The sequence below is a fragment of the Sus scrofa genome, chromosome 14, assembly GCF_000003025.6.
Source record: "Sus scrofa isolate TJ Tabasco breed Duroc chromosome 14, Sscrofa11.1, whole genome shotgun sequence".
Taxonomy (NCBI): Eukaryota; Metazoa; Chordata; class Mammalia; order Artiodactyla; family Suidae; genus Sus; species Sus scrofa.
The window spans coordinates 28,777,282-28,803,178 of NC_010456.5; the positions used below are offsets into that span (position 1 = coordinate 28,777,282).

Below are 25,897 nucleotides of genomic sequence, written 5' to 3' on the forward strand. Positions count from 1 at the left end.
TCCTGCCCAGTGGGCACATCTTGGAAAACAGTGCTCATTGCATCTCTGTCCACTGGGGAGGGCTGGCGGCCAGGGTGGGCCACTGGGCTCACTCTTTGTGCCTGGGTAACGGGGTCAGGGTGGGCGGCTCCCTACCCCGCTCCTGCTGGCCTCGGGGGATAGAGTCATGGAAACACATGTTTCTGCTCTTAGCAGGAAGAGTGCTGAGCTCATGGGGCAGCCACAGTGGAGTGGCCTCCTGGAGTCTGTGTTTGGGGTGCACTTGGCCTGCCCAAGCTGGACAGCTCGGAGGGTTGGGCTGTATCCCATTAGCCCCCTGGACCTCTCGGGCCAGGCCTGAAGCCCCATAGCCTACTTTCAGCCTCTCCCCACTCCCCTACAGCCCCACCCTGGGACGTGTCCTTCCCTCCCCCAGCTGGGTCTGGCTTCTGTCCACTCTTCCTGCCTGAATGTCCAGCATTTGCTCCCTCGGGAGCAGGAGCCCTGGGCTGGGAGTCAGGACACCTGGTTTGTCACGCCCTATGTGACCGAGGCCAGTCCCCCGCCCAGGGTGAGGCTGGACTCAGGCCAGCCTCCTGACCTCTTCCTGGCTGGCAGTCCGCCACCCCTCCCTCCCCGGCCGCGGCCGCACAGGGCCAGGCGGGCGCCGGAGGACGCAGGCGGGATGCGTCAGAGCACAGCCTGGCAGCCAGCGCCTCTCAGAAGGGCCGGCGGGACGGGTGGGCCCCCTGGGCGACCCCAGGTCCTGGCCGCCTGCCCACAGCCCTCCTTCCTGCCTGGCAGCCCCAGCGCAGTGAACTGGGTGTCCCTGGACAGACACAAGATGCATCTCGTTCTGGCCCGTGCCTGGCCGGCTTTGGGAGAGAAAATCATATCCTGCTTTTACTCTCCATCACTTTCCGCCAGGCAGCTCCGCTGGGGAGTTTTCCTGGCCCGTGGCCAGAGATAGAGGCTCTGATTGCAGAACCTCGAGTTTGCCTGCCCCTCGCCTGTTCTGCTTCCCAGAGAAGGTGCCTGGGCATTTTCTGGAAGGGCTGGCTCTTCAGAAAGTCCCTTCCCCTGGGCCTCAGTTTTTTTGTTTTTTTGTTTTTTCCCATGTGTTAGATGGGTGCGGGTAGCCCCACTTCTGAGCTTCTTGTGAGGATAATGGACTTATTAGCCATGTTGCCAACCTGGTACCAGGCCCACAGTAGATGCTCAGTAAAGAATTTGCTGTCCTCCTTTGGAAGGCTTCAGGGACTCCCCCAAAGGTCACTCCAAGAGGAGGATGGAACGTGGCTTTTCCGCTGAGCCCCTGGAACTTGGAAAGAATGTAACAGCAATTTCTACTTTATTCATTTATTCCATAAATGATTAACTGGGCACCAGTATGTGCCAGGCACCATTCTGGGCTCAAGGGGTGCTGGGATCAGGACAGATAAGGTCCTGGCTCTAGGGAGCTTACGTTTTAGTGAGAGTGACTAGTAGGGGACCGGAACGGTAATGGAAGAAAGGGAATTCTCATGTGATAAGGGGATGACGGAGAGATTAGGAGGGGGTAGCAGGTGCAGGGATGGGCGGGGCGGTCAGGGAGGCCTGTCCAAGGAGGTGACACTGAAGGATGATCAGAGTACATAGTGTGAGATGTGGAGAGAAAGCCGGTGGAGGGAACAGCCGAAGGCCCTGGGGCCACATGAACTTATATTCCGTAGACAGCAAAGAGGCCTGAGGCGGACGGAGAGTGGAGTCAGTGAGGGGGAGAGGGGAGGGCAGGAGAGGAGGTCACAGAGGTGGGAAGGGACCTGGCCCAACCTGCCCCCACGGTGGCCCCCGTGGGTCCCGTTGGGGAGGGGGCTTTTGTCCCGGGGGCATGGGAAGCAGCCTGACTGTTGGCAGCAGGGATCGTCCCTGCCCCAGTGATAATGGGGAAGCTGGCAGAGAGGAGGCCTGTTGTTCAGACCCGGAGTCCCCTGGCGCCCCCTCCCCTCCCCAGCCCTGGTCTTCCAGGGCAGGAAGAAAAACCACAGTAATGGGAAGATGCCTGACCTGTTCACACAGGGGCTGTTCTCAGCACTTCCCATGCCTTTGCTTGTCCCACCCCTGGGACAGTCCTTGGAGGGAGCGACTGCTCTCGTACCCAGATTACAGATGAGGAAACTGGGTGAGCACCGTGGTTTAAGTCCTGCAGCCCAAGGCAGGATTTGAACCTGGAGCCTTGAACCACAGGGCTGGGTGGTGGGGGCTGGCTGCTCCCAGCCTGGTTGCCGGCGTCCCTGCCCGTCCCAGATCATGTGCACAGTGCCAGGCTCCGAGAGCCCCTGCCCTGCCCGGGGCCTCTGGAGAGGAAAATAAAAGCCCTGTCTTCCAAGAAAACAAAGGGAAGAGAATGGAGGGCACTGCTGTGAGGATGGCTCCGGGGGTGGTGCTCACCACCACCGCCGTGGTGCTCGGGGAGATGGGGGAGCCATGTGAGCGCCATCTGCCCGCTCCTTGGGGGCTCAGGACCCTTGTGCTTGTGGAAGATCTCAACCCAGACCCTCTTTCTTGCCTGTCCATTCTGTATAGTGAGAGCCCAGGCTGTCAGCTTGTAACCTGTGACATGCTGTGCCCATGGCTGCGGTCCCCACTCAGCTCCTGCCTCACTGGCCGGGGCTGGGGGGGACTCAGGACAGAGGGGTCTGGACCTCTGTGTGCGTCCCCCAGCTGGTGTCTGCTGAGAGCGTTTGACCCTGGCAGTCCTGGCTTCCCTCTCCTCCGATCTGACTGCCCACCACCTGGACAAGGCACCACAGGGAGCAAGGCAGGACACAGCCCTGAGGGGAGGGTTCTGGTTTGTTGACAGTCAAGAGTGAGACACACAGAGTTCCCTGGTGGCCTAGTGGGTTAAGGGCTTGGTGTTATCATTGCCGTGGCTCAGGTTCAGTCCCTGGCCCGGAAATTTACATGTGCCATGGGCATGGCCCCCTCCCCAAAAAAGAGTGAGACACAGACACTTTTTTGTATGTATTATTAAAACATATTTTGTGTCCCTACAAAGTTATATTGACACAGTCAAAAAAGTTTACATTTTAACTTTAAAATTGACATTTAAAAGTATTTTATACAGCAAATAATATAACATTGTCACTTTATTGTCCATAGAAACAATATAGTTAATGTATCAAACCCTTGATTTCACCGCTAGCAAATAGTATATTCTTTATCTTTTCCGTGCAGGAGCTTTATTGAGACATCGTTCACAAACCATACAGTTCAGCCATTAAAGCGCACAGTTCGGTGGTTTTTAGCACATTCACAGAGTTGGGTAATCATCACCAATACTTAACTCCAGAACATTCTCATTACCCCCAGAAAGAAACCCCGGACCTGTAGCCGTCACTCCTTACCCTCCATCCTCAGGCCCTGGCAATGCGGTTGTGTCTCCTGTGTCTGTGGATTTGCTTATTCTGGGAATTTCTTGGCCTTTTGCAACTGGCTTCTTGCACTTAGCATCATGTTTTCGAGGCTCAGCACTTCATTCTTTTACGGCTGAATGATGTGCCGTTGTATGGACAGACCACATTTTGTTTATCTATTCATCCGGCTTTGGACACTTGTGTTGTTTCTACCTTTTGGCTCTTGTGAATCGTGGCTGCTGTGATCTTTCGTGAACAAGTTACCGTGAGGCCTCGTGTGTGCATTCTCTCAGGTATGCCTTCAGCAGTGGAATTACCGACTCCTACAGTGACTCTGATTCTCCTCTTGAGGAGCTGCCAGAGTGTTGTCCAAAGTGGCTGCAGTGTATTCATTTTAAGTTTAGGTTTACAAATGCACACCGGTATATCGAACATTGATAATTGGGGCGGAGGCCGGGTTTGGTGACCGTTGAAACCAGAGGTGGGGAACGCCAGGACAGGTGATAACATCAGTTCTTGGACCTGGTGAGGGTGTCTTGGCCGCAGGGTGGCAGGCAAAACGGGGCTGGGCCAGAGTCCAGGGGATCAAGGAGGGGCAGCCGCTGCAGGAGAGGCCTCAGGTGGTCCTCGGAGCTGGAGCAGGTTCTGCAGAGGTCGAGGGGGGGTGAGGGTGGGAGGAAGGATGAGCTGGGTCGGGAGGACCGTGGAGGCCAGCTGAGCATGGAGAAGCCAGGACGACCTCTGCGCTTGGCCCCACCTGCACACCGTGGGCCGCCCCAGCGGGCATCGCCGTGGCTGTCTCTGCTCAGCTGAGCGTGTGGCAGATGCAGGTGGGAGGTGAGCGCCTGCAGGACAGGCTTGTCACAGGCTGTGCTCTCGCCACCGCAGCAGAGAGCAGAGGGCACCTAGGCTGCACGTCTTGAGTCTCTCCTGCTCTGTCTGCAGGAAGGAGCCGTGCTCTGCTCTTCCCTGGGCGTCTGGCAGCTGGCACTGGGTGGTGCCAGCCGCATCCTGGTTGTCACGGATCTTACCTGGAAGGTAGTGGTTATGCCGATAGGACCTCTGGCTTTGGGGATCTGACCTCTGTTTTGCCCTCCAGCTGAATTCCAGCCCACAGCGCACCCTGCCTTTAAGCGTACTGTTTGATCATTCAGCTGGCTCTGCGCCCTGCAGGCAGACACTGGATTCTGGGTCTCCTTCATGCACCCTAAGCACAGCACTAGGCCTGCTGTGTAGTCAGCAAGTGTAGGTCACAGTAGGGGAGTCGAGAGCTGGGTAGGAACCAGGTAGCCCCAGTGGGTGGGCAGGGAGTTCTAAAGCTGGCGCAGACCCAGCTCCTGCCCTGGAGACCTCATGCCAGCTGAGGAGCCAGACAAGGATTGTGGCAGGGCACTGTGCCCAGTGCTGGGGTGTCCTGGCAATCCCTGAAGACTTCCTGAAGGAGGTGACACTCATGAGCAGCTCTGAGCCAAACCCCAGGGCAGACTCTGCCCGGATGCCCCAGAAATGGCAGCTCTACCCTGCTAGGACTCTGTCCGTGGCACCCTCCCACGTGCCCTGCTCAGGCGCACTCCCAGTATTGCATGTCAGCAACAGACAGACATGACCTTGCTTTAGGGGACAAGGCAGCTGCAGCTCCAGCTGAGCACCATGGCAGGGCTGATGGGCAGGCAGTGTACACACTGATCAGCCTCTCCATTCAAAGCCTGCACCCACCCGCTCTAGCTCCTCAGTAGATGGTGGGCAGGCGAGATTCTACTTACCAGAACATTCTGGCTGAATAGGTGGGCTCCCCAGGTCCTACCCTGACACCTGAGTCTCTCACATTTGGTGACAAATAATCTCTCTAAATCTCTTAAACTCACGAAGCCTTAGTCTGGTTGATTCTTAGCCTTTCTAGCAGCTTCCAAAGGGCTGAGTGTGGTCTAGGCCCTGAGCCTGAGCTTCGTTGGGGCTTTCCTTGCCTTGAGCTGTCTCAGGAGTGTTTGAGCCTGGCTGGGCCTCCAGGCTGGGGTAGGAGGTATCCTGGCCCCTTGTGGGCCCTGCGTGGACCAGAGTGTGGAGGGAGGAGCCCCCCAGCCCCCAATGTGAGATCTCCTCGGCCCGGTGATCCAAGACATCCGCCTCCCGCTGACGGCCCCATCAGCCCTATCCAGGCTGGAGCCAGGAGAGACTCTGAGCTCACGGGCCTGACGCTGGTCTTGCCCTCAGGCTGCTGTCGCCGCGGCCCAGCCTCCTGACCCCGACCAGCGATGCCAGGACCAACGCCTCGCCCCAGAAGCCACTGGACCTGAAGCAGCTGAAGCAGCGTGCAGCCGCCATCCCCCCAATTGTGAGTGTGCCGATCTGCCTCCCATGCCCCAGGACTCCCGCCGAGCCTGTGACCTTCACTTCCTGCTGGGGAGACAGTAAATCAGGCTGAGTGCGGGGGGTGGAGGGGGTGGAGGCGGGGGGAGGCTGCACCTGCAGCCTCGCTCTTCCCTGTTTCCTGGAGAAATCCCCATGGAGACCACGCGGAAGGGCTCAGGGAGTGGCAGGTGTGCCGGGCGGGGCCCCGGGGACCAGGCCTGCAGGTCTCCTCCCTCTGGCCTCCCAGCCTCACTCAGGGGCCCCTGAAGCAAGCTTGGGCACTGTTACCAAGCCACCCGCTCCTGCCGAGGGTTTTCCAGAGCTCCCCAGATCAGGCCCTGGGTTGTGCGTGGGCAGGAAGTCTCCCCACTGTCATAGCAGCTCAGAGAGAAGGACGGGGCCCCCACCAGTTAACGTGAGACCCTTTCTGAGGACCCCAAAGAAGCCTCACCCGGCCAAGCAGGAGCACCCTCTGAGGTGCCCTTCTCATGATGGCTCAGTCATTGCCATCCCCCTTGGGGGAGGTGGGCCCGGGCTTCCCAAGTGCAGCTGGGGGCTGAGGGCTGAAAGGGTCTGAGCTGAGCAGGGCTCAGAGGGGTGAGGGGCACAAGGCATACCAGGCTGTGCTGCCTGCTTCCTGAGGCTGGGCACGGTCCGCATTTGTCAGCCTCCATCTCTCTGGGACCCAGAAAGATTTGGGGACGGGGGAAGGGGCTGGTGGGGAGGTTAGCATTGGTTCCCGCATCCACTGCCAGCCAGCTGATATCAGCGGGGACATCCTATACCCTTTGTGTAGAGCCCTGCCCTTCCGGCCCTCGAGCTGTGTGCCCCCTGGGTGTGTCACTCCCTCTTCCAGGCCTCAGTTTCCAGGCTGGTCACACACAGGGGTTCTGGAAGGCTTCCCCTGATCTCTGTGACCTCTGGGCGGCCTGTCAAGACGCTCACTTCTCCCTGCCTCTCTCAGCAGGTCACCAAAGTCCACGAACCCCCCCGGGAGGACACGGCTCCCCCTAAGCCAGCTCCCCCTGCCCCACCAGCACCGCAGCACCTGCAGCCGGAGGGTGACACCCCCCAGCAGCCCAGCAACAGCCCTCGAGGCAAAAGCAGGAGTCCTGTGCCTCCTGCCGAGAAGGAGGGTAAGTGTGTGTCGGTGGCTGAGAGAGTGTGAGTGAGGGCAAATGGGTGGGCATAGCGGCATTTGTGTGTGCAGAGCAGCTGTTGCAAACTCCATACCTACAGTGTTGGGGCAGGCCAAGTAAATGAGTAAAACATGTGGGAGTGAGGCAGTAGGGGACGGTGGGGACTGTGGCAAATTAGAGAACTCCTGGTTTTTTCAAACACAGGCACACATTGGCCTCAGCCGTGTTACCACGTAGTGATACAGGCCCGCAGTTGTCCTTTCAGAGAAGCTAGAAATCAATCTTTCCATGTGAAATCTAGTTTCTCAATATTGGCAACTTCTCAAAATTTTCAAAAGTGTTGTGCATAGACAAAAACATGTCTGTGGCTCCGCCTCTGGTTCCATGTGATTCAGTCCACACATGAGCTTCTAGACCCACAGATGAAGCTCAGTGCCAGCTGGCAATAACTGTGATCTGGGCAGGAAGCGCTGCCCCCTCCAGCCTTCACTCTGACCTTATTCCAGGCCAAGGTCCCTGGGTTCACTAGGGAGCCAGTGGGGTGATTCCCCAAGCAGCTGTGTTGCAGCAGCTGCGTTGCAGCAACTGCCCAGGGCGTGCTTTATTGTCACCACGTGAAGCTCAAGGTCAGGAGACAGGTGGGGCGTGGTTTCTTATTCTCTGGATCTTCTGTCTTTGCCCCGCTCCCCACTGGACCCAAGAAATCTCAAGCCTCTGTCCCAAAGGGGCACTCGTCCCAGATCAGCCTGTCCTGTCCCAGGCATTGGGGGCTGACCCTACAGAGGGTCCCCCACTCTGGGCTAGCCCAGGCTCCTGCAGGCTGCTCTAGGGCTCTGAGGGCAGCAGGACCCCAGGTGACCCTCTGTGATCAATGCAGCCCAGGGACAGGTTCGGGCGGCTAAGGCCACCTGCGCCCCCACCCCCACCCCCCACCAGCCTTGGGTATAACAGCGTCCTGCTGTCTCTAAAAAGCCACGCTGGCCCTTGGCCATGGGCCTCCCTGAGGGTGAGGCCATGTGCCTGTCTGAGGACAAAGAGCAGGGCCGTCCCTGAAGCAGGACAGCTCCACACTTCCTGCAAGTGACTCCCCAGCTAATCAGCCCACCTCAACTGCCTCCCCATGGCCGCCTTCACCTGCCGCAGGAAATCCGGATGCCACCCATATGGACCAGCTTATGGCCACAGGGCAGGATGTTCTTCGAACACCTAGATTGCTCAGCACTGTGCCAGGCAGCGGGGGGGGTCAGCAGGGAATAGGATCAAGTCCCCATTTGGAGGAGCTGCTGTTTTTGTGAATGAGGAGGCCCTTAGACCAGGGAGCATGGCAGGAAGCCAGGTGACTTTAGAGTAGTTCATGCATCGAAAGAGACAAGACGGGAGTTCCCCTCATGGCACAGCAAAAATGAATCCTGCTAGGAACCATGAGGTTGTGGGTTTGATCCCTGATCTCATTCAGTGGGTTAAGGATCTAGCATTCCCATGAGCTGTGGTGTAGGTCACAGATGCGGCTCAGATCTGGTGTTGCTGTGGCTGTGGTTGTGGCTGGCAGCTGTAACTCTGATTCAACCCCTAACCTGGGAACCTCCATGTGCCGTGGGTGCGGCCCTAAAAAGCTAAAAAAAGAAAAGAAAGCGACAAGACAGAGGGAGTGAAGAGGGGCTCAGGGAAGTGTCTCTGTAAAAAGAAGGTAGTTGTGGGACAGTCTGGGGGAAGGGCATTCCAGGCACAGGAACAGCACATGCAAAGCCCTAGGGTGGGAATAAGTTTGTTGTGTTTGCAGGGCTGGTGGGAGGTGGTGGCACTGTGGGGATTTTGTCTCAGGTGCAGAATGAGCCTTTGCCAAAGGGATTTTAAGGGTGTGTGTGTGTGTGTGTGTGTGTGTGTGTGTGTGTGTGTGTGTGTGTGTGTGTGTGTGTGTGTCTGTGTGTGTGTGTGTGTGTGTTGGGAGTATCAGGCAGTCTGATTTATAATTTAGAAAGCTCTCTGGCCATTGTTGAGGACTGGGGCCACGGGGAGTGGGGGCAGACGGAGGAGGCCAGCGCTGGTCACAGCCACACTGGATGGAAGGAGGGCACAGAGGTTCTGTTTCAGGAGCAAAAGGACCTGCCGATGAACCCAAGTGTGGGGTTGAAAGCAGGATGTCTTCCTTCTCCTGGGACCCTGCCGGCCACCCACGCTGGGATGGGGACTCCCCACAGTTGGGGCGGGTTCTCTGGGCAAGACTGTTGTGTGAGACATGGGGTCTGGCTCTGGAAGGACATTCCAGGGCCGGGGCGCCAGCCCAGGGCGGTAGCTGCCTAGCAATGTCAGGGGCCCAAACAGCTTTGGCGGGCGCCAGATCCAAGCTGGGCTGGGCCACACTTGGGTGGCAGGGCACCACATGGGGCCAGGCAGGGCCTGCTGGGACAGGTCACAGGCCCTGTCCTGGGAGAAAGTGAGCCACTGCTGTGGTTTCTGAGTCTGGCCCCTGGCCCGTTGGCACAGCGGAGGGCCACGCTGTTTTCCTGGAATTGCCCTCTGCTCAGGAGACGGTACACCTGGCACCGGGCACCGTAGCCTGGCTCACAGTTCAGCACCTTAGGCACATGCGTGAACCTGACACCCAGCACTACCTCTCTGGTCTCTCCAGAGCCTCCCCGCCTCCTGGCTCCCACGTGGAGCAGCTCCGCCCAGCCCATCCCTGGGGCTCCCTGGGCCCAGCTGGAGGAACAGGTTGTCTCTCCAGGCTCTGGGCCTCCTGCCCAGCCTGGCCCGACCCCAAGGTTCCCTTCCAACACCGGAGGGCCCCCCCCCACCCCGGTTCACCCTGGCTTCTGTCCCCGCCCACTGCAGCCGGAGCCGAGCTGGAGCCAGCGGCCCAGGCTCGCACAGGGTCGGGTAGCTGGACAGGGGAGGTCCAGGGCATTTGTGGAATTTCCGGGTGCCTCCTTTAGGGGCTGGCTGAGCATGAGAATCCCCACCCCACTGCTCCCCGCAGCTGTGACCCTTTCCTTGGGCCACCTCCTTCACCAGGCACAGACTCAGGGGGAAGTTCAGTCTCCCCTCTGCCCAGGAGAGAAACAGAGGATGTGCCTCTGCCCCACCTGCCGGCACAGTGGGCTCCACTCACCGATGCTGACACTCTCGCCTCCCCTTGACGGGCCTTCAGAGCCTCCTTCTGTCATCTGGAGGTGGCCCGAGGGAGGACCCTTGCCTGCCATTCCCATCCCAGGCCTGATGTTGCCAAGTCATCATCAGCCAGTTAGTCCCCCGGGGTTGGTCCTCCAGCCCAACACCAGTTCTCAAGCTAGAAGTTCAGCGCTTAGGATGGATTTCAGCAGAGAGAGGCCAGCGGGAGAACGCTGTGAAGGCGGTGTGGCCTTTGGTCGTGTCTGGGAGCTGTCCCCAGGCCTGAGAATCCAGGGCCTATGGTTGCTCCTCTTCCTGTGGTCAGCGTGCGTGGTGAAGGGTAAGGTCACTGCCTGTGGCCCAGCTCCCTGCATTCAGAGTTCCCTCTTGTTGGCTGTGGGCCTCTGACCTGGTGACTTGGCCTCTCTGAGCCTCTGTGTTCCCGTCAGCAAAATGGGGATAATAATCGTCCATTCCCTGTAGGGTGTCGCGAGGATGAACGAGTCAGTTCACGCAGAGCACTTCGTTGGAGCCTCCCAAGGACACCCCCAGGGAGCGTCAGCCTCCGCTGCTGTCATGTTATCTGCAGCTGCAGTGGCGGGGAGGCTAAGGGGTCACATCCTGACTGGGCCAACTATCTGCTGGGGACTGTAGATTTGTCTATTGATGTGTCTGTATGCAGCTTGCTCTCCACGTGCTGGGCCTGGGCACCCTCTTCCTTCTGAGCCTGTGAGGAGGCTTCTTGAGTTCATGCTTTTGTAGGGCTCAGCCCAGCGCCTGGACGTGGTACGCGCTCAGCAAACAGGCTGATGTATGCATGCTGTCACCCCGGGCGTCTGGGCCCTTAGCCACGCCTGACAGAGCACACGTCCGAGGATCTCGGCAAGCCGTTCTGACCGCCTTCATCAAGGGAGAGGTCAGCAAGCCTCTTCCGGAAAGGGCTAGATAGTAAATATTTCAGGCTTTGCAGGCCAGACGGTCTCTGTCGCAACGACTCAGCTCTGCTGTAGATAATAAATAAACGGGTGGACGTGACCGCATTCCAGTACAAGTGTGCAGACGAGATCGGGGGGGGGGGCGGGCCCTGTGCCGCCATCTGCCACCCCCTGGTTTGGAGGCTCGTCCAAGCCCCTGCTCCCCCGGTACCTGGGAAGTGCCTGTGGGATTTCCAGGGCTGGCATCGGGCTGCTGAGAACCCCCGGGGCACATGTGCTTGGCAGGACATCATGGGAGTCATCACAGTGCCTGGCCTGCAGACCTGGGGGTTCCATCACAGGCCCCCTGTCGCTGTTGGCCGGGACCCTCCCCCAGCCAAGGCTGGCGCTGCAGGCACAGGGCAGGTCTCGTTTGAGCAGCATAGCTGGGGCGGGGGTCTGAGGGCTGGCCCAGTGTGGCTGACTGCCCTCCTTCACCCCTCAGCAGAGAAGCCCGTGTTCTTCCCGGCCTTTGTGGCGGAGGGCCAGAAGCTGCCCACGGATCCCTCATGCTGGACATCAGGCCTGCCCTTCCCCGTGCCCCCTCGCGAGGTGATCAAGGCCTCCCCGCATGCCCCTGACCCCTTGGCCTTCTCCTACGCCCCGCCTGGTGAGTAGTTCACCCAAGCCTGGCCTCCTCGCTGAGTCAGCCAGTGTGCTATCATTGGGCACCAACTGTTTGCACTGGGTGGAACTGCATGCAAAGGATCTTAGGGTCTCATGGGACCTGGCAGGAGGGATGGTCCGGTCAGTGAAGGGAAAGGGGAACGTGGAGATCTGAGAAATCTGTGGGATTGTGGTCTAAGCATCTGGTGCTAGGGAGCCATCAGAGGTGCTTGAGCAGGTGAGGGGCAGCCTTGGAGTGGAGCTCTGCCTTCTTGAGCTGGAGAATGGGCAGGTGGAGAAAAATTTGAGGAGGAAGGAGGCTGCTTTGATTTACAAACACAGTCAAGCTGGATTTGAGATCTTTTCTGGTTCTCCAGTTCCGCCAGGTACCATTAGCAATCCGGGGGTCAGAGCCAGGGGCCGATTAGAGTCTGTGATGTCAGCAAAGGCCATCCTAAGCAGAGCTGCTCCTGAAGGATGAATGGGCTGAAAGAGCCAGGAGAAGAACAGGGAAAGGCATGCCTGCGGCAGGAACAGCATGTGCAAAGGTCCGGAGGCAGGAAAGAGCAGGCTAAACTAAATCAGGCTGCCATGGTGGAAGCTTAGCGCCCAGTGAGCCTGTGGAGACCACTGGCAACAGGTCAAGTGAGCCTGAAGGCTGTGTCAGAGGCCAAGACTTTATCCTAGAGGCAGTGGGGAGCCAATGAAGTTCACGGCAGGGGAGCGCATGAACAGCTAGACTTCACAGAAAGATCTCTTTGGCAGTTCCCTGGTGGCACAGCAGATTAAGGATCTGGCATTGTCACTGCAGCAGCTTGGGTCGTTGCTGTGGTGAGGGTTCAGTACCTGGCCCAGGAACTTCCACGTGCTAGGGGTGCAAGAAAAAAAATCCCTTTGGTTCCTGTGGGTGGAATGGACTTTGGGAGGGAAAGGGGGGAATGGGAAAACCAGTTGAGGAGTCTGGGGGAGAGTTTAGGGGCTTGGGCTAGGGCCAGGGAGGTGGGGTGATCCTGGGAGGTGGTGTGGGTCAGGGAGGTTTCCCGGGTTTAGTGGTGTCTGAAGCAAGACTGCGGATGGCTCTTGAGGGGAGAGACGGGAGGAGCTGTGGTGGGCCCCTGTGGCTGGGCACCGCCTGAGCAGAACAGAGAGGAGGTGGGGAGTGGCCAGGGGCTCTGTCTCTGACTGCTGCTGGGGCCCTGTGATGGACAGACGTGTGCCCTGCAGGTCACCCACTGCCCCTGGGCCTCCATGACAGCGCTCGGCCCGTCCTGCCTCGCCCACCCACCATCTCCAACCCACCACCCCTCATCTCATCCGCCAAGCACCCCAGCGTCCTCGAGAGGCAAATGGGTGCCATCTCCCAGGTGAGGCGGGAGGGGCAGCCCCCCAGACCCAGTGCCCAGAGAGCAGCTCCTTTCTCTTTCAGGGGTTTGGTCGTTCCACCTGTAAAGTGGGGGAGCCACTGCAACCACTGGTGTGTGGATGGGGGCGGGGCACCCAAGGGGCTGGGTCCAAGCCAGCTACAGGCTGCCCCAGGCATCAGGACCCTGCGAGGTCACTCTGTGGGGCAGTTGAGAACCTAGGCTCTGCAGCTGGACTGGGTGGCCTTTGGCAAGTTACTGAACCTCTTTGTGCCTTGGTTTCCCGTCTGTGAAACACAAGATTGAGGAGTTCCCATTGTGGTTCAGCGGAAAGGAACCCAACTGATGTCTATTAGGATGCGAGTTCGATTCCTAGCTCCCCTCAGTGGGTTAAGGATCCCGTATTGCTGTGGTTGTGGTGCACACTGGCAGCTGTGAGCTAGTTGGACCACTAGCCTGGGAACTTCCGTATGTCACAAGTGCAGCCCTAAAAAGCCAAAAAAAAAAAAAAGAAAAACAAAAGGGAAGATTGAATGCACTAGACACCCAGCACGGCTCATGGTGAGCCTCAGTGTGCCCTTTCGCCTCTCTGACCTGCCCCCTGTGGCACAGGCACAGGGTGGGGTGGGAGGCATCCACTTGGCCAGACTCTTCCAGGCACTATTTCCTTTAAACCAGGTCACTGCAGCCACCTCATAGGTGAGGGCTCCGAGGCTCAGAAGAGACTTGTCCACAATTGCTCGGGGCAGCAGGGCTGGGACTTGAGCCCAGGCCCCTGTGAGATTCTGAGGTGTCCCTCTCCTTGGACCCTCATGAGTGCGGGTGACGGAATGCCCTGGTGGAAATCTCTGTGACCCCACGACCTCTGCCCCACAGGGAATGTCGGTGCAGCTCCATGTTCCGTACTCAGAGCACGCCAAGGCCCCTGTGGGCCCCATCACCATGGGGCTGCCTCTCGCCATGGACCCCAAGAAGCTGGGTAAGGATCTGGAGCCCCCAACCTCAGTGGCCCAGGCCTGGCTCCTGCTGTTCACGTTGGGGGTGGCAGTGTAAGTGAAGGCAGCCTGGCCTGCGGGACTCTGGCCAGAGCACGGTGGCAGGGCCTCCACCCCTGGGGAGGGGACCACCCTTCGGAGGCACTGCCCAGTGGTTCAGCTCAATGTGCTCACCTGTCCCCAGCGCCCTTCAGCGGAGTGAAGCAGGAGCAGCTCTCCCCACGGGGCCAGGCTGGGCCACCAGAGAGCCTGGGGGTACCCACAGCCCAGGAGACATCTGTGCTGAGAGGTGAGGGTGTGGGAGCTGGGTGTGAGGCTGGGAGGCTGCCCTTGTCCCTGGCGCCCTTCCATCCCTAGGTCTGAGGGGAGGCAGGAATAGGGCCCTTCATCCAAAACCTGCTGAGAAGCATCAGCTCCCAGAGGGTCCAGCAGCCCCCCCCTTCCCGATTGCCTACCTCGCATTTAGGGGCAGGGTACCCTCTGCTTTGAGGAATGGTGGGAGGAACTGGAGGGTCACCAGGAGCACGGTTGGGGTGGCTCTGGGGAGGGGCTCCAGACACCCTCAGCCCTATGTCTCATGTCTTCCAGGGACGTCTCTGGGCTCCGTGCCAGGAGGAAGCATCACCAAGGGCCTCCCCAGCACTCGGGTGCCCTCCGAGAGCCCCATCACATACCGCGGCTCCATCACCCACGTAGGTGTCTTGGGGGGCATGGCCTGAGGGATGGGAGCTGGGGCACTAGCGGGCGGCACCTCGGACATGGCCCTGGATGTGGATAGCACAGTGGGCAGCCCACCCATTCCCTCTGGTATTTATGCGCCGCACCTGCCTCAGTGGATGGGGTGGCCTCCCGGGGGTGCCCACTCTTCCTGTGAGCATTCATCTTCTCCAGGGAGCCAGGCACTTTAGGTGCTGCACAAAGCGAAAAGCTCATGGCTCCCGGGAGCTTTCAGGATAGCGGAAGGAAGCAGACCTGAGTACTCAGACAGGTGAAACCTGAGTGGGGGATTCAGAGTAGACAGCATTTTGAGTTGAGTGAAATACTGTGACTGAGAACACCTGGGGCTGCATAAACAGCTGAGCCAGGAGGCCTCTCAGGGGTGTGAGCCCAGCAGGAATCTCAGGGAACAGCATTCTGGGCCCAGGGAACAGCCTGTGCAAAGCCAAAAGGTGGGAGGGTCTGTGGTGTATTCCAGGACCAGCAAGGGGTCCTTGGTCCCTGGAGCAGGGAGCAGGAGGCAGGCAGGTCGGTGAAATTGTGGGGACCAGTGAGGGAGTTTGCACACACACACCCCCACCTTCAAGGGGTGAGTGGACCAGATGCTCCTGCATTTCATCTGAGCCTGCCCACCCCGCCGTGTCTCCTCATGTGCTGTCTTAACCCTCCTCCTTTTGTGACTTTAGTCCCAGATAACAGAGGTTTCCTTTTGTGCCAACCTTGACCTCGTGGTTTGACATCCTGAGGGCTGGGGTCGGCGTTCTGGCCGCATTCAGCTCCACAGCAGAGGGAGTGTGGGACCGGCTGGTGACACCTGCCCTTCCAAAGGTTTGCAGAGGGACCACTCTGCCCCTACCGTGTCAGGGCCAGGGGTTCAGAACTAAGGTCAGGACCCCTGGTGCGTCCAAGGCCTGTTTAAGCCTCTCCCCCCTCCCTGGCTGGTGGAGCACAGAGGGCGGCCCCACCACCTTCTGGCATCCTGAGCTCCCTGGGCTTTCCTTTCCTTCCCTTCCACCTGCAACAGATGAAACAGTTAACATTAGTCCATGTCAGCCCATTGAACAGATGAGAAGACCAAAGCTCAGCAATTAAACCTAAGGTCCTGTAGCCAGTAAGTAGTGGACTCAGCATTCTGTGCCCAGCTGTGTCTGGCTCTAGACCACCCTGCCAGAGAAAGTGGAGCCTCAACAATCCCAGATGTACACACAGACACACACACTTGCATGCTCACACGTGTTAACAGTGGAGCTTCAGGCTGCAGCTCACATAGTGCAGGGTCTTTGACCCCAGTGGCAAAGACACCTCACACCACAGAGGAGGGCCTCTCATGCTTTGTGTTTTAATCTGTGGGTTTTGAAATCCTAAACTTTTCCAGGCAGCTGTGCTGAGTGCAAAGAGCACTCAGGTTCCAGCACCGCCACATGCTCCCTCGGACAGGGGACCAACTCTCCCTGACTCAGTTTCCCCTTGGGTCAAAATGTCCCTCGCTGAGTCATTCTCAGAGTTGTTTGGGATTAAAGGTGGACATCTGAAATTCCTGGGCATCCATCTGCCTCCGGTTTCCAGGTGGCTGTGATCCAAGCTGTATTGGACACCCACACCCCGGCGATTGTTTTGGCAGAAGATGGCAGCTGCCAAAGATGTGAGGGTCAGACTTTCCTGTGGCCTGACTACCAGGTGGTGATGAAATCTGTGCACAGAACACACACATAGGCTCATACACACACATGCAAATGCACACCCCCAGAGACTGAGACTCAGATACACAGATGCACAGCCATAGATGGATACAGAGACACACAGACTCACACGGGCATTCATTAACCCGGCGGATGCTGGTGGGCAGGGACCACAGTGTCCCACTGGAGGCTTGCCAAAGCGCCAGCTCTTGTCCTTCCTGTTCTCACCCGCTTTGAGAGTGAAGTTCACTGGAGCCAACACCAAGAGGCTGCCGGCTGTGTTCCTTGAAGCCAGCCTCAGGCAAATGCCATCTCCATGTTTCCAGGAGTCTGTCCAGAGTATCATCCTGAAGAGCAGGGGCCGCCAGCCTTGCTGGGTTTCTGCCCTCTGTGCATGGCAGAGAGGACGGGGCCACTAAAATAGTGCAGCCTTCCATTCCCCCAGGACACTCCTTTTTGTCATCTCTTGTGCCATTTAGTGAGCCCCCAAAGCCCCTGGGGAAACCCAGTTTAACCGAGAGACAAATAAGGGCTGTGCTTCTGTCAGCTGCCCCAGAGGAGCCTTTTTTGATGGGATGTCCTGATGAGAGAGGTGACTGCATGCTCCTAAATCATCACCCAAACTAAAGCCCTTTTATCCTCCACTATCTGTGCGCAAGCCTTTTAAAGTGTGGCGGCAGAGAGATCCTATCTAGGGCGTCTGCTTTGAGAAGTCTGGGGAGACCCGTCTGGATTCAGGGCATCTTGCTTTTCCCCTCCTGGCAGACCAGGATCTAGGATAAAAGCCTGGGGGTGCCAGTTGCTGCCCTTAGCCCACAGAAGGATGTTTCTTGGCAGAGACGATCCCATGGAGAGACTCAGAGTTCACCAGGCCAGGGCTTGGCACACAGTCGGACCCACATCGTTGAATCGGCTCTTACAAGTATAGAAAGAGATGAAAGACCTCTTGATTTGTCTGTGCCGCTTGCCTTTGAGAATTGTAGACACAGAGATAGTCTCCATTATGTAGATATAGACTGAGGCTCAGAGAGGTGCAGTGACTTGAAAAAGGTCACACAGCAACTTGTTGGTAAAACTGCTGTTTCCATCCAGCAGCCTGACTCTGACCCCCACACTCATGTTCTCAGAAGTCACCCAAGACAGGATGCCGCTCCACATGGCTGTCTTCTCTCTGCTTGAATATACCCCCCAATTGGGAGCTTACTCCCTCTAAGACAGTAGTTCTTCATCGGGGGCAGTTTTGCGTCCCAGGGGCCACTAGGCAATGTCTACGGACATTTTTGACACATCTGCAGGGGCACTGGATAGGGGGTCCTGTGTACTCCTGGCAGCTAGTGGGTAGAGCCCAAGGCTGCTGTTAAAAACCCTACAATGCCCAAGATGGCCCCCACCACAGAGAACCATCTGGGCCTACATGTCTTGGTGCCAAAGTTGAGAAACCCTGGGCTAGAGCTAAGATTTCTGGTGTCCTGCCCTGACTGGCATCCCCTTCCTGGTTTGGGGAATGACACGTGATCATAGGCACAACACAGGGCTGACAGCCCAGGCACCACCCTCTGAGAGAGTAGAACTCATGTGGCACAGGTTGGAACACAGACTCCGGGGCCAGACTGCCTGGGTTCCAATCCCAGCTCTGCCCCCCATTAGCCAGGTGATGCTGGGCGAAGCCACCTAGCCTCTGGGTGCCTCTTGTTCCCATCTGAAAGTGGCGTGGTCATGCCTGACTTGGGATTATTTCCAGGGCGAAACGAACGGATGCATGTAGCATTCAGAACTTGATGAGACACGTTTTGTTCCGTGTGCTTGTGTTCCGGTGGTGGGCTCTGCCTCCCCTTTCGAAGCAGCACGTGTATGAGCACATGTGCGTTGCCGTAACCGTGCTGGGTTGAATCTGGTGAGTGGGATGCGTCCCCGGCCAGAGCCTGTGGCCACTCCCCCCTCCCCCCAGGGCACTCCGGCTGACGTCCTGTACAAGGGCACCATCACCAGGATCATCGGCGAGGACAGCCCGAGCCGCCTGGACCGCGGCCGGGAGGACGGCCTGCCCAAGGGCCATGTCATCTACGAGGGCAAGAAAGGCCATGTGCTGTCCTATGAGGGTGAGTTCCTGCAAGGAGCTGGCAGGCGGGCAGGCAGGGGTGGGCAGGGCTGGTCGGGCCCTCCTGGACTCAGGGGTCTTGGAAGCCCAGGAAGGGCTCTGGAGGGGCGAGGACCACTGGGCACCTGAGAAGGGGCTGGACACCGGTCACTTGGTATTTACTGGGGGCGGCCAACCTTATGCCTGGAGGGATGGAGTCTCCTCAGAGAGCTCTCAGGACACCCACCTGAGATGCAAGTGGGAAGTCACCCTGTCAATCTTGAGTCCTGGAAACCCACCCCCATCCAGCATGGCTTGTCCTCCAAACCCCAGACTTGGGTATTTCTGGAGTTGGTCAAGAGAGAAGGGTCCAGAAGACATGGTTGGGGTTAAATAAAGGGCAGCCAGATGTCTTCAGAAAACAAGTCTGATGGAGTCCATGGCCCTCCTGTCAGCTTAGCTGACTTGAAAGCCAGGATGAAGGATTGTTTTCCCACTTTACAGATGAGGTACAGTGAGGTCCAGGGGTCCTTCTGTGCGCCCATCCTCCTGACCCCTCGAGGGAAGAGGAGGCGGGGGGGTGTTTGGCCCATTGAGCTGGGTTCACAGGGAGGTAGGGCTCTCATGGTACCAGGAAGCACCACCAGAGAGGTGGTGCCCCCCCACCCCCACCCCCGTCCCTGCAGGTATGCACGTCAGCAGGTCAGGATTGGCCTTGGCCACCCCTGCCCAGATCTTTACAGTTTAGGAAGCATACACGTGGCTAGTCCTGCTAGCAGCGTAGTAAGGGAACAAGCCCACAGAGCAGAAGCACAGGCTCCTGAACCCAGGCCTCCAACCCAGTGCTTCTCTGGCAAACGCCATGTCCTCTAACTGACACCACGTGGGTGGCACAGAGGGGTGATGACCAGAGTGATGCACTACCCCCTTGCCCCCTGGACCCCCCACTTCACTGCTCCTCACTCTCCTCTCTCTGTGTTCTGGTTCCCCGACCAGAGAGCCCAGCATAGAAGGAGTTAAGGGAGTAAAGAGCTGGGGTGTGAATTTCCTGGCAGCCTTGGGCACCCAGGGGTGCAGAGATAAAAGCTGCTAATGGGCGTCCCTCTTAGCTGGCAGCTGTAGGGCCGTAAATTGCTTCTCTCCTGGCCAGCGATGGGGCGGGTGCTTTTTCCCTTCAAGACCTGACTGCCTCTCCCCGCCCCCGCCCCATCCCTGCCCCCAGATCCGAGGAAGTGGAGGTGGTACCCTGGGACCTAGGCACGTGCCTCTCTCTGTGCCAGGTGGTAGGTAGACAGTCTTGAGGACAGGCTGTCAGCTGCATCTTCAGCGCCAACCTCAGTACTGGGCTGAGTGCCCTGGGGAATGGCTGGGGGCCCTGGGAAGGGCTGACAGAGGAGCCAGTGGTGAGATGTTGTGAGCAGAGTCCTGGATGGAATCCGCTCACACCCCCAAATCAGTTCTTGAGCCCCTACAGGCCTTATCATCTGCAAAACGAGTATAGGCGTTCCCATTGTGGCTTAGCAGATAAAGAGCCCGACATAGTGTCCGTGAGGATGCAGGTTCGATCCCTGGCCTCAGTGGGTTAAGGATCCACCATTGCCTCGAGCTGTGATATAGGTTACAGATGCCTCTTGGATCCAGCGTTGCTGTGACTGTGGTGTAGACCATTAGCTGCAGCTCTGATTAACCTCTAACCTGGGAACTTCCATATGCGGCAGGTGCAGCCTTAAAAAGAAAAAGAAGGAATTCCCATCATGGTTCAGTGGTTAACGAATCTGACTAGGAGCTATGAGGTTGCGGGTTCGATCCCTGGTCTTGCTCAGTGGGTTAAGGAACCGGCATTGCCGTGAGCTGTAGTGTAGGTTGCAGACATGGCTCGGATCTGGCGTTGCTGTGGCTCTGTCGTAGGCCAGTGGCTACAGCTCCGATTGGACTCCTAGCCTGGGAACCTCCATATGCCGCGGGAAGCGGCCCTAGAAAAGGCAAAAAGACAAAAAAAAAAAAAAAAAAAAAAGCTGTAAATCAAGGCATTTAATTTCTCAAATGCTTCCTGGGGCCAAGCAACAAGTGATGGCAGCAGCGGTGGGGTGGGCTGGGCAACCCCGGTGTGGTTGTTGTGTCTACAAGGGCACCTGCCTCTGTTCCCCAAGAGCTGACTGTCGCCCTGTAATGCATGCAAGCTTTCTGGCCAGACTTCTCATCTCTCTGTTTTTATCTGACATCTCTCGATGTTTAAACATCAGCACTTAATTCTGAAAAAAAATTTGGAGCAGCCACACAGTCGCTCCACTGGCCACCAGTTTGCAAGCCCTGCCATAGCTTTGAGGCCCCCGTGGGAGTGATGACAGGAAATCCTGGGAGAGCAGGCACACCCTTGATCCACAGGGGCAGGCCTGGGGCTCTCAGGAGCTTGTTTCTGATACCCCTGGACTAGACCACACCTGGAAGGAGAGATGCCCTTGAGGAGCCCCCAGCCTGATAGCTGATGGGTGAGCTCCAGCCATGACCACCTCAGGGCCCACCTCCGGGCTGCTCGGACCCTTGGCCTGCCAGTGGCCCATGTACCCAGCCTGAGGTGCCTGCCTTCTGGGCTCAGCCTGGCTCGGCAAGGCCACCTCTGTCTTGTGAACACTTCTCGTCCCCTCCCTTGTTCCCTCAGAGGCACACTCTCTCCACATGGACACAGGAGCACAAAGGTTTTTGCACATGGCCTCACTTTGTTCTCAGTGGCCAGGCGCACGCACATACACAGACCCACAGTGACGTACATGAATGGTTGTGCCAGCCCTGCATGTTTGTACTTGGCTGGTGCATTTTTGGATTGCATGCACGTGGTTCTGTCACACATCCGCTCCCATGAGCGGATGTGTTTGTGCCCAGACTCCCGTGCCCATGCGTGGTCTGAGCACGCACCTGCCTACCAACATAACAGGCCCTGGGCTGGACCACGGCCTGTAGACTCCCTGGAAAGGGCTCTGCTGGGTCCACCTTAAGCCACGTGATTGGTGGGGGCCTTGTGTCGGGTGGAGAGGGTGTTTGAGCCGCCGCTGACTCCTGCCTTCTGGCCCCAGCCAGTTTGCTGGTCTTAGGCCCTGTGATTGTGTAATCACCCCGGGGCTGCCCCACACTGTGAGCTCGGTCTGGTTTCCAGGTGGCATGTCCGTGTCCCAGTGCTCCAAGGAGGATGGCAGGAGCAGCTCAGGCTCCACCCACGAGGCAGCTGCCCCCAAGCGCACCTACGACATGATGGAGGGCCGCGTCAGCAGGGCCATCTCCTCAGCCGGCATTGAAGGTGGGTGCCTTGCTAGCTCCCTACTCCAAGGGGCCAGAAAAGCAAGGGTCCTGCCCCAGGGGCCTCCCCACGTCCTGGGTTACGACAATGAACCAGGAGAACTGCTCTGTCAGCAGCCCCTGGAGAGAAGGGGTAGGAAGTTTAGCCCTACTTTACAGATGAAGAAAACTGAGGCTGGGTTATTCTGAGGCTCCATCTGGAGGTAGCACAGGGCCCAGGAAACGGGCCACTGGCTTGCTGGGACCTATGCCGCCACCATCATCATGGGGACAGCCACCAAGTGGCTAGAGGGATCCACTGCTGGGAGGGGTGGCTGGAGCCCTTGGCCAGTCACTGCCAACGGCTGGCCCAGGCAGCCCTGTGGTGATGCTCTTGCCCCTCCCTCCCAGGTCTTATGGGTCGTGCCATCCCGCCTGAGCGCCACAGTCCCCACCATCTCAAAGAGCAGCACCACATCCGAGGCTCCATCACGCAAGGTACCCTGCCCGCTGTTCCCCATGCGCCCAGCCACCGTGCCCTCGTGACAGCCACAGCAAGCCCTCGGGATTATAGTCAAGATGGGTGGGGGTATGGGGAGGACACACCAGAGTGCCATGGGTGCCCTAAGAACAGGTACGTGGAAAGGTGTGTAATGCATGTGTAAGTGGCAGGTCTGTGTGCAGGCTGAAAGGCAGAGCAAGGCGTTGCTAGTAGGTTTGAAAACAAGAAAGCAAAACTTTCCCCATCACCCTCAACTTTGTAGATAACATTTATTGAACATCTACTCTGGGCTTGGTGCTACCTCAAGTGCTACTTGTATATTACCTCATGGAACAGCCTCTGAGAGGAAGATGGAATTGGTGGAAGGCTCACAGAGGTCAGATAACTTGCCCAGGTTATCCCAGCTGGTCAGTGTCTAGACAGCGACCGAGAGCCCTGTCTTACGCTCTGTATCGGTATTCTCTCATCAAATGGTCATGACTTGGTGAGGGGTTTCAGTTAATCCTCCCATTCTATATAGGAAGAAATTGAGGCTCAGAGAGGTCAAGTGATGCACTCAAGGTCACACAGCAAGTGAGGATTCAAACCCTGGTAGTCTGGCTCCAGCATTGGCCAATGTGGAGGCCCCAGGTTAGGATGGGTGATGTGGGCTGCAGGTGTCAGGGTTAGCGCCCTGTCTCCTCCCTGGCAGGGATCCCAAGGTCCTACGTGGAGGCCCAGGAAGACTACCAGCGTCGGGAGGCCAAGCTTCTGAAGCGTGAAGGCACGCCGCCACCACCACCCCCGCCCCCACGGGACCTGGCTGAGGCCTACAAGTCCCGACCCTTGGAGGCCCTGGGCACCCTGAAGCTGAAGCCGGCCCATGAGGGCCTGGTGGCAACGGTAAAGGAGGCCGGCCGCTCTATTCACGAGATTCCGCGGGAGGAGATGCGGCCCACGCCTGAGCTGCCCCTGGCCCCGAGGCCGCTCAAGGAGGGCTCCATCACACAGGTAGGCCGGAGCGGCTGGGCCAGGATGGGGTAGGGGTGCTGCCGGGCACTGCTGTGGCCTCTACAGATGGGGAAACTGAGGCCCAGACTTGTGAGCACCTCACCCAAGATCACACAGCTGCCCATTACTGAGCTTTCATCTTTGTGTTCCAGATTCTGTGCTGAGGGCTTTAGGTTAGACCTGTGATCTCATGCAATTGTATTTACAGTCCTAGGAGAGTCATAGCCATTCTCCCCAGTTTCCAGATGGAGAAACTGAGGCCCAGAGACGCTTGCCAAGGCTCCAGAGCTTAGATGTAATAATAAATGCCTGCCCTTAATTGATCCCTTAACGTGGGCCAGGACTTATTTATGGGCCACAAGAGCGCTCTGAGGTCGTTCTCTTACTGTCCCCATTTTACCGGTGAGTAAACAGGTTCAGGGAGGGTAGGCGACTTGTTCAGGGTCACGTAGCAAATAAATGGCAGTTGTGAATCTCAAATCCAGATGGCCCTAAATCTGCAACCTCTTTGCTTCTCGGCATTCACTTCTCCCACCAGCGGGCTTCACCTCATCGTCTCGCCACCCCCACACCCCCCAGCCCTGTGGCTCTGGCTTTCACAGAGGCCCCAGCCTGGTAGGGGAAGATCAGCTCTGATCGTGTAAGGAGCTGGTCACTGGAAACCACTTAAGGACCACTGTGCCTTCGCATGGTCAGAGGTGGCCTGATGTGAATGGGGAAGGATCGTGGGATCCATCCCGGGGGCTGCATGGCTGTGAGGTGGCACAGATCAGGGAGGGTGTCCAGGGAGAGGGTAGGAGCAGTGGGAAGATCATCAAAGGCCAGGGGACCCGCTCAGCTCTCAGCCTCTGGGCAGTTGTTTAGCCACTGGCAAGTGTCCACCATGGATCCAACAGAGAGGCCAGTCTGATCCAGAGTATTCTTTTTAAAACTTGGACATTTCCTGGAGTTCCCATTGTGGCTCAGCAGAAACGAACCCTCCTAGTATCCATGAGGACATGGGTTCGATCTCTGACCTTGCTGTGGCTGTGGTGTAGGCCCGCAGTTGCAGCTCTGATTTGACCCCTAGCCCGGGGACTTCCATATGCCACAGGTACGGCCCTAAAAAAAATAAATAAAAACAAATAAAATTTGTTCATTTCCCCTTTTTAAGAAAGTAATTAAAGTATTCCTGAATAAAAGCAGAGTTCTCTTTTTTGCAAAGAGCCCAGTGTATCCTGGGTTTTCCAGGCCTTAGACAGGGTGGGGTCTTCTCCCAGGTGGCCAAGTTGCAGCCTCGTTGTGCTGTTTTTTCAGCTGCCCTTTCTGGCCAGAGAGCAAACATAAACTTCAGCCCTGACCCCGTGAGAGGTGAGCCTCAGGGCAGTGGAACTGGATTTTGTGGCTGGATTTTCTGGCTTGTCACAGAGGGTCCCAGGACTGACGGGAAGAAGGCCTTTGCCCTCCTGGGGGTGTTAAGTCTCTTTCCATCAAACTCCAAGGGCCAACAGAGGGTCCCCCCACTTGCTCCAGAAAGGGCTGACCTCTGAACTTTGTGCCCCCTTCTGCAGCCCCCAGGAAGTTCTGGGGGGCCAGGATCCAGAAGAGGGGAGCACAGGGCAAGGACAACTGTGCCCATCTTGGGGTCAGCAAAGCCCTTCGGCCTCGCTCCTCCTCGCTCCTTGAAGCGTAAGACGTTGCTCCCGTTTCATAGTTGAGAAACTGAGGCTCAGACAGGTTTGTGCAGCTGGTGCCCACGCCCCGCTTTCCTCCCAGGGCACCCCGCTCAAGTACGACACCAGCACGTCCTCCACCGGCTCCAAAAAGCATGACGTGCGCTCCATCATCGGCAGCCCTGGCCGGACGTTCCCGCCGGTGCACCTGCTGGACGACACCCGGGCGCTGGAGCGCGCCTGCTACGAAGAGAGCTTGAAGAGCCGGCCGGGCACAGTCAGCAGCTCGGGGGGCTCCATCACCCGAGGGGCCCCGGTCATCGTGCCTGAGCTGGGCAAGCCGCGGCAGAGCCCCCTGACCTACGAGGACCATGCGGCGCCCTTTGCCGGCCACCTACCCCGAGGTTCACCAGTGACCACGCGGGAGCCCACGCCGCGCCTGCAGGAGGGTGCGTAGGTTGGACAAGGGGGCGTGTCACGGGTGGGCGTGGCCTCCGAGTTCCTGTCTCTGACGCTGCCTCACCATCCACGCTTAAGTCAGAAAGCAGGGCCGGAGTTCCCGTTCTGGCGCAGTGGTTAACGAATCCGACTAGGAACCATGAGGTTGCGGGTTCGGTCCCTGCCCTTGCTCAGGGGGTTAAGGATCCTGCGTTGCCGTGAGCTGTGGTGTAGGTTGCAGACACGGATCGGATCCTGCGTTGCTGTGGCTCTGGTGTAGGCCAGTGGCTACAGCTCCGATTCGACCCCTAGCCTGGGAACCTCCATATGCCACGGGAGCGGCCCAAAGAAATAGAAAAAAGACAAAAAAAAAAAAAAAAAAAAAAAAAGCAGGGCCATCCTTGGGGCCACCACATCCATTCCACCTGCCAGACTTGTGGATTCTGCCTCCAAATTGTCCTCAGACGTCTCTTCATGTCCCTGCCACCTCCAGACCACCACGATTTCCCACCTAATTTACCCAACTTCTCTCTTACACTGCTATAATCTGCTCCCCAAACAGCAGCCAGAATACCTTTTTGAAATATTTATATCCAGTTATGCCACTCTTCCACTTAAATCTTCCTAGTGACTTCCCTGCGCTTAGGGAAAAAACATCACCCTTTT

At 57.8% G+C, this 25,897-nt stretch overlaps 1 protein-coding gene across 1 annotated transcript in view; it reads left to right on the forward strand.

The window, feature by feature from the left end:
- Positions 1–25,897, forward strand: part of NCOR2 (nuclear receptor corepressor 2) — a 176,631-nt gene that overhangs the window by 134,508 nt on the left and 16,226 nt on the right. Inside the window, 12 exon segments of the mRNA NM_001044576.1 lie at positions 5,586–5,706; positions 6,688–6,859; positions 11,390–11,554; positions 12,775–12,914; positions 13,788–13,890; positions 14,091–14,195; positions 14,495–14,598; positions 18,251–18,401; positions 21,531–21,671; positions 22,061–22,147; positions 22,843–23,141; positions 24,897–25,242. Of these exon segments, the coding sequence (NP_001038041.1) occupies positions 5,586–5,706; positions 6,688–6,859; positions 11,390–11,554; positions 12,775–12,914; positions 13,788–13,890; positions 14,091–14,195; positions 14,495–14,598; positions 18,251–18,401; positions 21,531–21,671; positions 22,061–22,147; positions 22,843–23,141; positions 24,897–25,242 (1,934 nt within the window).